Genomic DNA, 14770 nt, shown 5'->3' with positions numbered 1-14770 from the left:
GCAGAAACAGACTGTCAATTGTCACAGTGAATAGGAACAGAACAGACAGTAAATCAAGCAAGTGTGTGTATGTTCTTTCACAGTATTGTGGCTGGCACACACACTTATTTTCTGCTTTCTTACTCAGGTGAGATATGGGAGGCAAAAACCCATAGTACCAGAGGAAACATAAAAGTAAAGTACTGTTTTATTTTTCCTTTGGATATTTTTAAAATCACTTCTACTCCATTTCAAAGGTCTGTAATAGCTGTGTGCTTGTGGTAGACAAAAAGAAAAAAAAAAGAAAAAAAATTGTTCTTGCCTCCAGCATAACTTGTTGATTTTGAGATCTCCACATTTCAATTTTTCATGAGTTTCACTTGGTACAAGACCATTTTGAAAATGTTGCAGGTCAGTGCTAAGTAAAAAATAACATGGCCAGAGGCACTAGTTTATATCAGTACTTCGATTTATGCCCATGCTTTTAAATATTTTAGCTGTAGAGATTCATATTGTCAAAGTTGTGAAGAACAATTTTTGAAAATTGAGAACACATTTACTTCATCCATTTGTATTGTATTTTTTTCCTGACTATTTACACCTTAAATAGGTGTACAGCAAGAGTTGAAGCTTGTAGTGAGTTTTAATATTTCCTGTGGCTTTATTATAAATATAACAAAGCTGTAGTGTTGTCCAGTTTTCAGTAATCGTGTTAGTATTCCTAACCAAAGGGAATGAACAGCTTCAGCTGATTTGTTTTTAGATAGGAAGCCTTTTTTTTTTCTTTTTTTTTTTTTTTTTTCTAGATTTTTACTGTCTCTGAGCTATTAGTGAATGCAATTACAGTGATTGAAAGGATATTTATTATTTGTTAAAAAACTGACTCCTGTTGACCCTCTTCTTCCAGTTAAATGTATGACTCACAAAAAGCACAGTGCTGTTAAAGATATCCTCTGCAAATAGGACAATGACTAAACAAGTCTTATCAGTGAAGATATTCCTGCCACGCAGTAGAATATATTCCTTATGAAACAGAGGGGCAGATTAAATGGCCTTATTCCACCTGTTTTATGTTAGAATAAATTTTCAGTCCAAAGGATTCAAATCAATCATATAAGCTGGTGAGATGGTTATGTCTTCAGCCTCAAGCATTTGCATAGGCAAAATATCAGATAACTATCATATCCAGTGCAGAAAGAAATCTGTACAATGTTGTAGTTAATGAAAACGCACTTTTGTGCCATTGTGTCCAAAAGCACCAGGAAGTACTGTGATTGAAGGCATCTTCATAAATGTGATCATGGCTATTTTCCTCCCCTGCCCCTCTCTCCCCATCTTCCCCCATGCCCTCATGTCCTCATGATTGTCTTTCTGGTTGTTGGCTGGCTGGCTAGTAGTCACTGGGACATTCTTTGGGAATATATTGTTTGTGTCTTTTGTTTAAGGATGGCCAGTCTCGAACAGTGAGACAGTTCCAGTTCACAGACTGGCCAGAACAAGGAGTGCCAAAGTCTGGAGAAGGATTTATTGACTTCATTGGCCAAGTGCATAAAACAAAGGAGCAGTTTGGTCAGGATGGACCAATCTCTGTTCACTGCAGGTAAGTAAACAAAGCCTCAAAACAATTATGCAGATTTTTATTTATTTATTTATTTTTAATATATAGTGTATATAAGTGGAATTCCATAGGTGAACTATCAGAAAAGCAATCAAAGAGAATACGAAAATAGGAAAACATAGGATTGCTTTACAGACTGGAAAATGTTTTGTGATATAATCCCATTCATACAGACAAGGATCTTCTGAAATACATAGAAAAGAGGTATTTTACTTCCTTTAAAATTGTCTCTTATTCAAGAAAAAAACAGTATCTTCAATGCTACACCCAAAAAGCAGTAGGAAGGGCCTTATCACAGGCTGCTATGTTTAATCTTTTTTTTTTTCCTACTTGTAATTAAAAGTGAGGCTGTTGCATTGGTAGGAATTATTAGTTGTAAACAAGATGCTTGCTTATATGTTGCTCTCTAATAGCAAACAAGAAAATCCAGAGAAAAATGGTAGCTACCTCAGGAAAGTGAGTGAAACGGTCAAAAAAACATTGAGGTTTAGATTGGGGATTTTGAATTTCAGAATATAATGCCCATTTTTTCATGTGATGAGTTCCAATACCTTTACAGCTCATACACAGATGAAAACAGCATGGAGGGTATGTAGAAATAATCCAGAGTGGTCTTTTTTAATATTCTTGTTTGTTTTTTCTTTCTACAGTATTCTAAAGTGTGTAGCAGATGGCCAAAAATATTATCTTTATCTTTTATCTGTTATTTAATAAATTGCTTTCTATAAATTCCATTAGATTTTAGATACTCATTTTGCAACATGAAATTATATTTTTGGTAGATTAAATATTATTTATATAACAGAGATGGAAAATACTGATATAGGTTCCAAATTCTTTCTGCAAGCCAAGTAAGGCATCAATAGTAGCATGAAGACAAAATGACCAAGATGAGCATATGAATGAGCATATGAACATAGGAATGTTCAGTGTGAGAGAAATTCTTGTTCTTCCAAAGCCAGCAGCAGCCAAAAGTTACTTATGTGCTTTAACAGAGAGAGTACATATGCTCCCCTATGCATTCTTGTGCTCCCTAATCTGTTAGACTAATATACATGTATTAAATATGCTCAACAACTTGAATCCTACATTTTCTGTGCGCCTAATACATTTTGTGGCCTACAAAGGAGAACAACAAGATTTCAGAGCAGTCTGGGATTCCAGTGTCAAAGGAAGATGGACAGCCATGATAGGAACAAAACTTATTCTTCCTGACATAAATGACTTCAGAGAGCAGAGAAGTATTAATCAATATTTATGCCTGTATGCAGACATACATAAGAAAGTGAATTGACAATGTTCTCTGTTTTGTACCATACAAATTTGTCAACTCATAACTGAACCGATAACCTATATGCAGTAGGTTATGCGGCACTTCCAAATAAGTGTGATCTTTCATGCTGAAATTACGGAGATTTCTACCTTTGGCTTTGATAGAAACAAAGTCAAATCCAATATAATACATCATGGTTTTGTCTTTAAATGTCATCATCATCATGAGAATTTAGATATCAGTAATACTAATCATCATTATGAATGCTAGTCAACTTACATAAATAGTGGATATCATCAGCAAATTAGTAAGTTTATTTGCTTATTTCAGGAAGTATAAGATCCTCCAGTTTCCTAGCCCATATGGAATTATTTTAAAGATGACTCTAGTTTGTACCATAATTTTTAAGAATTTCTGCTGTAGAAATTCTTCAAATAAATTCCTCTAGTGTCACTTCCATGTAGTTTCCATCCCATTTTATACCTTATTTGCGAGTTTTCGTTCTGTATTACACAGAAAACCATGTTCTGGCAACAGTGTGTTAGTATGTAAAATTTCTAAACTCATAAGGCAGTTTATTAAAAATTAGTTAAAATAGCAAAAGACTGTTCACCCTGAAGCAAAATTTTCATCTGAAGCAAGCTTAAGCATTTACAGTTATTTGAGCTTTTAGCTAAGGAAGATCACCCTTTCCCAGCAGGCACTGAAGATGTATTTTTAACAAACTCTTATACAAAAACATAAGTACTTGCTCTTGGTTTATTAAAGTAATCTAAGTTTGGTGTCTAACTGTTTAAAATTTGTTGAATTGTAATGCTAAGCTAGCATTATCATGGAGTATTTCCTTCACTATTTACTAAACTCAGGATTCTTTAAGACCTTTGCTTCATTACTTTGTTAATTGTTGTGATAGAACTCAATTTGTTGTTTGACTCACACTGAAGGAAATCAGCTGATCATTAAAAATGCTGCTAGTACTGATGCATACTTCCATCACTCTAGAAATACTGAACATCTTGTAGTAGGAATTGAAACCATGTTAAAATTGTTTGTCACTCAGCTGAAATTGGGTCAGTTTCCTACAAACTTTACAAAAATATTACATTAAATGGATGCTTTGGTTCTGCAAGTGCTGAATAGAGATCTTTCCACATTAGTCAATATTCCTCATTAAGAATCTGTGTTTCTGAGTACATCTCCAGATCCTTTTTGGTTTCTTAAGAACACAAGGGAACAAATTAATTCCTTTCTCTTCCTGAGTTAAAGAGCTAGGAATAATTTTTTGAAGTAATAGAGATTTGACAAGTGTCTAGCGTACAAGTCCTCACATATTTAGAAAGACCTACTTTTTTTTTTTTTTTTGAGTTCTTTAGATAGATGGTTGAATACAAAGGAGCAAAGGAGCAAGGTGGTAATCTGCCTTCATTCTTCTGCTGATCACTTTCTGTGCTGTTTGGTTTAGGTCACACTGTCTTCAGATCTTAAAATCCAGGCAGGTTCCAATGATCTTTTTCCAGGATTATTTCAGAATGGTTCTTAAACAACCAAGCTCTCTAATTTACCTCATCAAGGAAAGGAGACCTTACAGTCCAATCTAGATCTCCAGGAACTTTACCATCACATATAGGTAAATGAGTGTTAAGAGTTATGGTATTTTATCAAATTAGGTAATTAGGTATAAAGTGTCCTTTGGCTTCAGTTCTCCAAAGGCACACGGGTTCTGCAAAGTTTCTAAATCCAATCAAATGTATTTCGTAGCCCTAGAAGTGCACTGATCTAGACTAAAAAATAAAATACCATCACTGGACATTTTCTTTCCACGTTAGTCTTGTGCATTCACTCTGTGGTAGTCCATATAGACTTCTACTGTTAGAATTCTGCACCTAAGTCTATCTGACTGTAGAAAACCTCGTGAAGTGATTAACATTACCAATAAGATGATTAGTTGCTTAATTCCCACCTATGTGAGTTCAGACTTAGGTTTTCTATGTTATGTGTCATTTTCCGAGAGTCAGCCTCAGGAATAGGTAATTGTTTAAATTTAGTAACTGGCAACTATTAGCTCTATTGATTAGAATAATTTCTATAGCTTCTTGGTAATTTCTATAGCTTCTTGGGTGTGTTAGATAATAACAAAACCCCAAGATAGAACAGAAAGCAAACAAGCTGTATATTCACAGAAGTGATTCCAGGCTAATATAGACAGACATTGTTTATGTGTATCAGTATTTGTAAATGTAAATGTAAATGTAAAATTTGTAAATTTGTAAAGATCCAGACTGCCAGACTTGAATAAAGACTGTCTTAGGATTTGCTTGTATCTTTTGTTTAAGTTGTAGCATGTATATGAACAATTTCAATGTAAATTGGAAGTCCACTGACGGTGTCTACCTGAACTATGGTCACACGGAAGGTGTGCAAAACAGAAGCTATATATGAACAGGTCACATAAAAAAAAAAAAAAAAAAAAGAAAAAAAAAAAAGAAAGTAGCAAAATGCTTTGTTATCTTTTTCTTTTGTCATTTCCAGTGTAGATCATTGACAACAAATGCTCTTATTTTTCTTCACCATACACTGATTACTGTATATCTGGATCAACAAACGAAGTCACTTTGCAATGAAGACTGGAAAGTCAGGAAGTACTTAGTAGCATGTGAAGTTGGCTTGAGAGCAATTATTCTTTTAAATACAATGTGGTAGTTTGCTGTGGAATTTTGCTTAGTGAGCCTTTTCTTGTATAGAAATCTGTACACATATGGTGTGTTGTATCCACAGATAATATGCCAGCCAATTTTTTCAACATTAACTGTCAATTAAAATTCCTTTTTTTTTTTTTTTTTTCCCCTTCTTTTTTTCTTCTATTATTGCAACAGTGCGGGTGTTGGAAGGACTGGAGTATTCATAACCCTGAGCATTGTGTTAGAAAGAATGAGATATGAAGGTGTTGTAGATATCTTCCAGACTGTCAAAATGTTAAGGACGCAGCGGCCAGCCATGGTACAGACAGAGGTGAGGAAAACAGTTTTAATGTACAATGGTAATGGAAAAGGAGGGGTATTTTCATACAAAAAAAATGAACATATAGAGACTGTACAAAATTTGGTTGTATCTATACTTTAAATTGTATAGTGATTATGTGAATACAGTGTAAAATCAGCTATAAAGGTATTGCATGTACTATTTCCTGTTTCCTGTTATGGCAGTAACATAACTTCCTGCTGGCTGGGAAAGAAAAGAAATCATTTCAGTAGTGGAGCCTGTCTTCTGATAGTTGAAGAAAACTATTTTCCCAGAAGCACTACCTATTTTCTTTTGATCCTTTCCTTTGTGGCAGAAATATGTGGTGATAAAGGAGTCAACTTGTTTCTGCAGATTGATTCACAAACATTTTGTTCCAAGAGCAAAGTATTGGTCATTGCTTCAGAATTAGCCTGTATTATTTTCATAATTATCTTGACTCTGGGTCATCAAGCGACTGTTTTGCCTGAAAATCATAATGGTAAATTCAGCATCAGGAAAGCTATCATATAAATAATTTCCATGCTAGCAATAGTGCTATACAGAAATATGAAGAGGAACAAGCATCATGAACTTATTTCTTATGCCTGGATGCATACTGTGCCATGCCATAAAGGATACTTAAATATTTTCAGCATGTGCTTAATTTCTACTTAAATTTCTGAACAGGAGACTTGAACTAAACTGTAGTTCATTAGTTGGACTGTAGTCAGGGGGAAGGCCAACAAGGCAGACATCCTGGTGGGGGTCTGTTATATACTGCCAAACCAGGATAAAGAGACAGGTGAGGTACTCCACAAGCAGCTGGCAGAAGTCACACAGTCACCAGCCCTTGATCTCATGGGGGACTTCAACTTCCTGGACATATGCTGGAAACATAATGCAGCCTAGAGAAAGCAGTCTAGGAGGTTCCTGGAGTGTGTGGAAGATTCCTGACACAGCTAGTTAGTGAGCCTACCAGGTCAGTAAAACTGCTACCTTGGACTTCTGGAGGGCAGACTTAGAACTGTTCAGGACACTGGTAGGGAGGATCCCTTGGAAGTCAGTCCTGAAAGACAAAGAGATAGACTGTATGCTTCTCCAGAAGGAAGTCTCAAAGGTGCAGGAGCAGGCTGTTCCCATGTGTCATAAGATGAGCCATCAGGGAAGAAGACCAGTGTAGCTTCTACCAAGTCTCTTGTAAAAAATGAGTTTATGTCCAGTGGAAGAAGGGTCAGTCAGCTTGGGGAAAGTACAAGAAAGTTGCTAGCATATGCAAAATAAAATAAAATAAAATAAAATAAAATAAAAAGGCTAAAGCACAGCATGAGCTCAACCTGGCCATTGCAGTAAAAGACAACAGAAAAAGTTTTCACAAATACATATGTAAGAGGAGGGCCAAGGAGAATCTTCATCCTTTACTGGATGTGGTGGGGAATATGACTACTGAGGATAAGGAAAACGCTGAGATTCTCAATGCTTTCTTTACATCTCTTTTTAGTTGTCAGGCCACTTATCCTTAGGGTACTCGGCCTCCTGACCTGAAAGTCTGAGACGGGGAACAGATTAAACCTCCCATGATTCTGGTGGAAACAGTAAGAGACTGAGTATTCCACCTGGACTGTCACAAGTCCACGGGGCCAGATGGAATCCACCTGATGGTGCTGAGAGATATGGCAGATGTGAATGCCTAGCTGCTTTCCATCATCTGTCAGTGGTCATGGTCGACAAGAGAGATGACTGGAGACTTGCTAATGTGACACCTTGATGCTGGGGAAAGTTACAGAACAGATTACTTTGAATGCAATCACATAGCATGTGTAAGGCAACCAGGGGATCGGGCCCAGTCAGCATGGGTTCATGAAAGGCAAGTTCTGCCTCATCAACTTCATCTCCTTTCTAAGATCAGGTGGCCCGCCTGGTGGATGAGGGATAGCCTGTTGATGTAGTATATCTAGAATTCATCAAAGCCTTTGACACGGTCTCCTGGAGAAACTGGCAGCCCATGGCTTGGACAGATCTAGTCCAACCCTCCTTTCAAGCAGGATGACCTAGAGCACATTGTACTGGATGGCACCCGTGCCAATGCCACCTCTTCCAGTGCTCTGTCACCATCACAGTAAAGAAATGCCCCATTATATTCAGCTGAATCATCTCATTCCAGCCCTGCTGACATTGGCAGGGACACCTTCCACTAAACCAGGTTGCTCAAATCACCATCCAGCCTGGCCTTGAACAGTTCCAGAGATGGAGCATCCACAACTTGCCTGGGAAACATGTTTTGGTGCCTCACCACTGTATGAGTAAAGAATTTCTTCCATATATTTTACCTAAATCTACTCTTATTAATCTTAATGCCATTACTCTTTGTCCTATCACTAGGACCTATCACTAGGGCCCCTGATAAAGGGTCCTTCCCTGGCTTCCTGTAGACCCCCTTTAAGTACTGGAAGGTTGTTATAAGGTCTTCCCGGAGCCTTCTTTTTTCCAGGATGAGCAAACCCAGCTCCCACAGCCTGTCTTCATAGGAGAATTGCTCCAGTAATTGCTCCTCATGGCCTTCCTCTGGACACACTCTAATAAGTCCATGTCCATTTTGTGCTGCGGGCCCCGCAGCTGAATGCAGTATTCTAGGTGGGGTAGTCAAACAGCAGACTAGAAGGGGATAATCATCTCTTTCAGCCTGATGATCATACTTCTTTTGATGCTGCCCAGGATACAGTTGACTTTCTGGGCTGCAAACGCACACATGGCCAGCTCATGTGGAGTTTCTCATCAGTTAACAGTCCCAAGTTCTTCATCTCAGGATGCTCTCGATCTGTTCTCCACCCATTTGTGCTTGTGATTGCGCCAACCCAGGTGCAGGACCTTGCACTTGGCCTTGTTGAACTTTATGAGGTTCACATAGTCCAGGTAGATGATATCAGTTGCTCTTCCTTTATCTATGGATGCTGTAACCCTGTCATAGAAGGCCACCAGATTTGTCAGGCATGATCTGCCCTTACTAAAGCCATGTTGGCTGTCACCAGTCACCTCCTTATTTTCCACGTGCATTAATTTCCAGGAGAATCTGCTCCATGATCTTGTTGGGCACAGAGGTGAAACTGACTGGCCTGTATTTCCCTTGTGTCTTCCTTTTTTTCCCCCTTTTTAAAAATGGGGGTTATATTTCAAATAACATAGAAGCAGTGACAAAAAATGCAATCCTTATTCAATAAAGCACTTAAACTTGATACAGACCACACATTTACTTAAAATTTAAAAGGTCTAATGTATTTTCCAGCTGTTTGAGCACATAGCAGCAAGAAACTGTTAGTGATCATAGTACTGAATTGAAACAAATATCTAATGAGTTTCCTAGTCACCAGAAGAATTCTAACTGTGATGTTAACAAGTATAACTCATGTGAGCCTAGCACATAGGACTATCAGATAAATAAGCAGGGTTTTTTTATTATATATATTTGTTTTTGGATGGCGGATGGCTTTTTTAATATATATAATTTAAACCCTGAGTAGCAGTTGCGAATAACAACACAAACATGACGTTTTAGTATAAGTGTTCAATATTACATAAATTTTTAAAAAGACTGCTGTGTGTGGGTGAGAATAACATGAAATGTGAAATATTGGATTCACTAGAGGTTTAAACAAACCATTTAACACATTGAACTTTCTCTGCTTCCAGGTATAGGTTGAAATGTAATCTGTTTCATATTAATAAAGTGCTTAGCTACGTATTTCTCTCACAGGTCCTGTTGTTGGCACAGGTGAAGATATCTTCACATCCTCATCAAAGCTTATATTGCTGAAAGACTGGGATTCTCTTTTCTTCCTAACCTGGTTTTTAACCTGTTGGTTTTTCATGTAGCATTTCATTTTAAAGCTGCGGAGGATTTTATCGTTTAGTGTGTTGCATTTGCTATGGAGTTAATTGGATATTTTGCTACTTATTTTCAAATACAGGGGGAAGAGACATCTTAGTGTGCTCCCATAAGAAGAAAGCTTTATGCTGATGTTACATTAATCCAGTATTACAAATTCTCAGTAAATGAGTATGCAGGCTCTGTTTAAAGAGAAGGTGATTTCTGTGGAAAATGTTATTGCTTTAATTGAGTGTCTATCTTCATCTGTTGTAACTTCAATTGTTTTTCTGTTGATGTTAGCAAGACAATATTGCTAAACTGCAGATGCCTCTGTGGCATATTTGTCTGTAGCCACAAAGTATTCACTCTTAGTTGAAAGAAAATAGAAACCAAGCAACAAGCTGGCTTTTTGATGCTTTTGTTTCCTATCTTTCTTTCTCCAGGATCAATACCAATTCTGCTATCGAGCCGCACTGGAATATCTGGGCAGCTTTGATCACTATGCAACATAAAAACCCACCGTGGATTTTTATTGCAGGCCCTTTAAGATCCAGAGAGCCGCTTCTGAGCCATACAATGTGCTTTAGAAGTACTTCTAAACTCTTAGCTATGGAGCGATTATTGGGGATATATAAAATACAAACAAACAAAAATATTGGGGATATATTAAAGAAGAAAGAAAACAAAAACAACTATTCCATGTGGACCAAGAATTCACAATTTAATAACCTAACCATACTAAAAGAATCCCAACCACTGAGGCGTCTGAAGGATCTCATTTACAGATACCTCAAGGGTTTGACATTGGTTGAAGTCAAAGGGAAGACTTCAGGAAAGAAGAATTCATTTGGAAGAATGATCATCTTGTTCAGGATTGCATGCTTGTTGCAAAGAGGAATTTTGAAAGAACTGCAATTCCGTGCAAGATGTTTGTTGAAAGATCAGGTCCTGGCTTCTAAAACAAATTGGACTCCTTACTTCAACAGCACCCCTTCCCGTCATATTGCTCATGATAACACTTTAGGGAAAATGTGGGAATGTTTAAAAAGAAAGTCCTTGATTTAGTTTTTTAGTATTGTAAAGATACTGCTGACCTGTGCTTCATTTTTAACTGTGTAAACTTTTTCCTTTTTTTAACAAGTTTATCATTCAATGAAGTGAATTAAAGAAAAGGTAACATAACTGTTCATTTTTTTGTTTAAAAACTGTAGATTTTTTTAAGCTGTAGAACTGTTATCTGTAATAATCGTGCTGTAGAAATGTTAAATAATTTGAAAATTTGCACATTTTTGTGCAGTCTTATATTTATCTACAGTACCACAGTCTTGTTAGATATTACTTTGAAAGTTTTGTTTGTTTTATTTTTCTTTAAGAAAATATTCATTGTAATCAGTTAAATCAAAATGGGTTTTTTGGTTTCTTTCGGAATCAACAGGGAGGCGCAAAGTATAAAGATGCTGCTACCACACACACATGCACGCACACACATGTACATGCACATGCACACCCACACCCTCTCTCTTTCTATATATATAAGTATATGTATGTATTACTGTCAATCCATATCTAGCTCTCTGTATAGTTAGAGAGTTACAGGAACGTAGGTACACAAAGACACACACACACACACACATAAACATACCAGTTCTTCCACAGCCTGGATTTATCAAGGTGGTAGAAAAGTTTCTCAGCCTACTACAATTATATTATGCTAGTATTTAATCATCTCTGCATTTCCAAGGTCCATAAACTTCTGTTTCAAAGGGAAATAAGGAATGCACATCATTGATATTTGAACATCACCTATCCCAAATATTTCTCTCCACATTGCCACTTGAACATGCAGACATCACACATGCACACACATACGCACACACATGCACACATATGCACACACACACAGAGTATGTGATTTAGGCTTCCAGTGAAGTTCAATATTTGTAACACTATAGTGCAATAAGAAATCTTATTATTAAATGTAGGAGGTGTGCATGTGGGAAAGGTCAGTGCATATAACTTTAGGAGGGGAGAATGTTGTAATATACTAGATATTAAGATGTTTTAAAATTGTATTCAATAGTATACTGTCTATAGTGTGTGCTATATAATTTACGTTTATCGTATGTAACAGGGCAAAGCCAAACACTCATTGCTCTGTGAATTCAATAGTTTCGTGGCATACAGCATTGTTTGGGAATGCTGTTTTTTATTTTAATTTTACATTTATAGTGCCTTATATTTGATGCCTATTTTGAATAGCATTTCTTTAAGTTAGACTTCATCTGTGTTTAGTTCAGTTTGTTCATATCTCTGTTATTCTTTTCAAACATTTTAATACATGTATCAGACAATTTTGAATAATATGCATTCCCAGTTTCTAATCAATATGAATGATAATAAATGATAAAGCAAAACATGTAGGTAGTCAAGGCCCTTTATCTTTTCGTATTTCCAATAACAGATCAGCCCACAACTTAGCTATCTATTTCTGGTTGGCTTTTCAAACCCATTGTGTCACTGGTTATAGTGTTATCATTGAAGAGAAGTATCAGTACACTAGCAGTTGTTGACATCAGTTGTGCTTATGCATCCATGTTTTCTTTCAATCTGGGGCTAACTCCTGCTTGTTCATGTGTTAACAGATTGCTAAAGTGAAACCATTGCTTTCAGTAAGGCTAGCAAGATTGAGCTGGCAGGATGTATTTTTGAGAATGATGCTACATTTTCTTCCAGGTGACAAAGAATATTTTTAAAACAGCACAAAGTACTTTTTGCCGCTCTTAATGGGAGTCCATTTGCATTGACCTCAAGTCTTGTGCTATCATCAGTATATGAGTATCAAAGGAATTCTTTCTTTGGGTCTTCAGATAGAAGCATTGGTATGGCATGTGATCTCAACTTTTCTTCTTCTTCCACATTTCCCACTGTTAGCAGAAAGACAAATACAAAAGACCAAGCTCTAGCAAACATTATTTGAGCACTTTTGTAAAGAAAAACAAAACAAAACAAACAAAACAAAACAAACAAAAAAGTAACACACACACACATACATAATATACATATGAATCAAAAGTATATAGAAGGCTACCTCAGAATGAGATTCTATAACTTACTTCTGAACTAGAGAAGAATGTGCACTAAGTTTCTTTTTCTTCTTTCTTGATTTGTACTTTTAGCTAATTAGTGAAGTGCCAGGTTACGTGGCATGTTCATGTTCTTCAGCTTAGATCAGAAAACATAAAAATCAAAAAGAGCATAATTTTGGAAACATAGCCTACGGAAAATGTTTGCATATTGGATCTGTAAAAAGATCAGAACTTTCTCCCTAGCAGACCATCTTGCAAGCTCCAAAGTAAAGGGGAGATTCAAAAAAAAATATTAATTAATTAATTAATTAAAATCCGATTTTTATGGGAACTGTTGTACAACAATATTCCTTTTAGTTTTTTTGTTGCTTAAGATAACACTTGGCATCATTGATGTGCATTCCACTTTCTGTAATCTTATGTATTGTCATTCTGCAGTTAATTTTAATGGTAAGCATCTTTGTCTACATACATCATACATTTCCAAGCTTAGAATTGGTTTCATCAACATAACCAGTACGGTGCTATTTATGTTTGTATGTGTAGTTATGTCTAATTTTGTGATTAACTGCAATGGGCAAAAAAGGCAAAATATATAAAAATGATCTATACAGAAGTTTAATTTCTCTCTCTCTCTCTCTCTCTCTCTCTCTCTTTCTCTTCTCTCACTCTAAGTGAATTGAGTTGTTAGAAATTAGAGAGGAAATTAGAGAGGACAGCTGGGGAAAGGGAGGGGCCCTCTAGGGAGATTTGCACTTTCTATACCTTTGTACTATGCACTGCCCTATTGATTCTACATCCAACAATGTTATTACTTGAACCCATCTGTAAGAAACTGCTTATGAAATCCACTTGTATTGTATTTAAATGACAGAGAACATGTTAAAGGAAAAAAGTTTGCAATGACAAAAAACTGCATCTGTTTTTTCTTTTTATTCTCTCTTTTTTTCTTTTCTTTTTCCTTTTTTTTTTTTTTTTTTTTTTTTTTTTTTTTCTTTTGTGCCCTGATACTCCACAAATATCAGAAGGCTGCAGGTCTCATCATAACTATCTGTTACGTGGCTTTGCCATTCAAGCTTGGAGTGTCTTTACAAAGATAATAATAAATTGTGTTATTTGCTCTTGTTTTGGATGCATAGACTGAAAAATTAAAAAAAAAAAAAACTTGTAAAATGGCTTGTTAAAAAGATACAATTACCTCTAATTAGTAGTACGCGTAAGTGTTTTACAGAATGAAAGGCGTGCTTTTTATTTTCTTACTTCGTTACATTGGTGGCGAAAGAGAATCTGTATGAAAATCAGTTCTTTGCTGACACAAGTTCCATTTGTTACAAATGAATTCTAATAAAATGTCAGTGTTATGCAGCCCTGGTCTTCTTTCTTAAGCAGTGCTTTTGATATCAGAACTCATTTGGTCTCTCTTGGTGATAAAAGAGCTTAATTGGAACCACCAAGTAGTCATTAATCTTCTTAACTAGTAGCTGGACAGTAGAAAATTCATTCGCATGTTAACAAATATATTGTCTTCAGCAGAAAATTTTGAGCAAGCATAGACAAAATCTTTCTTAGGCATAAGGTCCTATATCTTCATGAATTTCAATGAAATTATAGAAATTATAACACTTTACATGCCTGAGAAATTCCTGTATGTGCTTTAGAAATGCATTGTTACATTGAGAAAATAGACTACTGTCCATTCATCTATCTAACCCAAAGAAGTAAAATATCCACACATTTGGAGAGAATTATCATTTTTTCAGTCTTATGGAATTGGCAGGTTGACCAAAGTCATTGGTCAGAGTTCCCTCATGGAAAATGTGGCAAGCAGTCATGACAGATGTTTAATTAATTTCCTCTCTTTAGTGTATGCTCTGCTGTTGCCAGTGGGTGAAAACATAAGTCTGTTAACACTGTGGTGTTTCAAATTGTTTTCAAACATTTTGAAAAAGTTA

General features: G+C 36.1%; 1 protein-coding gene across 16 annotated transcripts in view; it reads left to right on the top strand.

Moving 5' to 3' along the window:
• Positions 1-14183, top strand: part of PTPRD (protein tyrosine phosphatase receptor type D) — a 398659-nt gene extending 384476 nt beyond the window's left edge. For all 16 annotated transcript variants that reach the window (XM_068665911.1, XM_068665908.1, XM_068665910.1 and 13 more), the window contains 3 exons: positions 1425-1579; positions 5744-5879; positions 10176-14183. In XM_068665911.1, the coding sequence (XP_068522012.1) occupies positions 1425-1579; positions 5744-5879; positions 10176-10244 (360 nt within the window). In that variant the 3' untranslated portion in view covers positions 10245-14183. The remainder of the gene's footprint in view (positions 1-1424; positions 1580-5743; positions 5880-10175) is intronic.
• Positions 14184-14770: the final 587 nt, after the last annotated feature.

Source organism: Anas acuta, chromosome Z, assembly GCF_963932015.1.
Source record: "Anas acuta chromosome Z, bAnaAcu1.1, whole genome shotgun sequence".
Taxonomy (NCBI): domain Eukaryota; kingdom Metazoa; phylum Chordata; class Aves; order Anseriformes; family Anatidae; genus Anas; species Anas acuta.
This window is presented reverse-complemented; position numbering and strand designations above follow the sequence as displayed.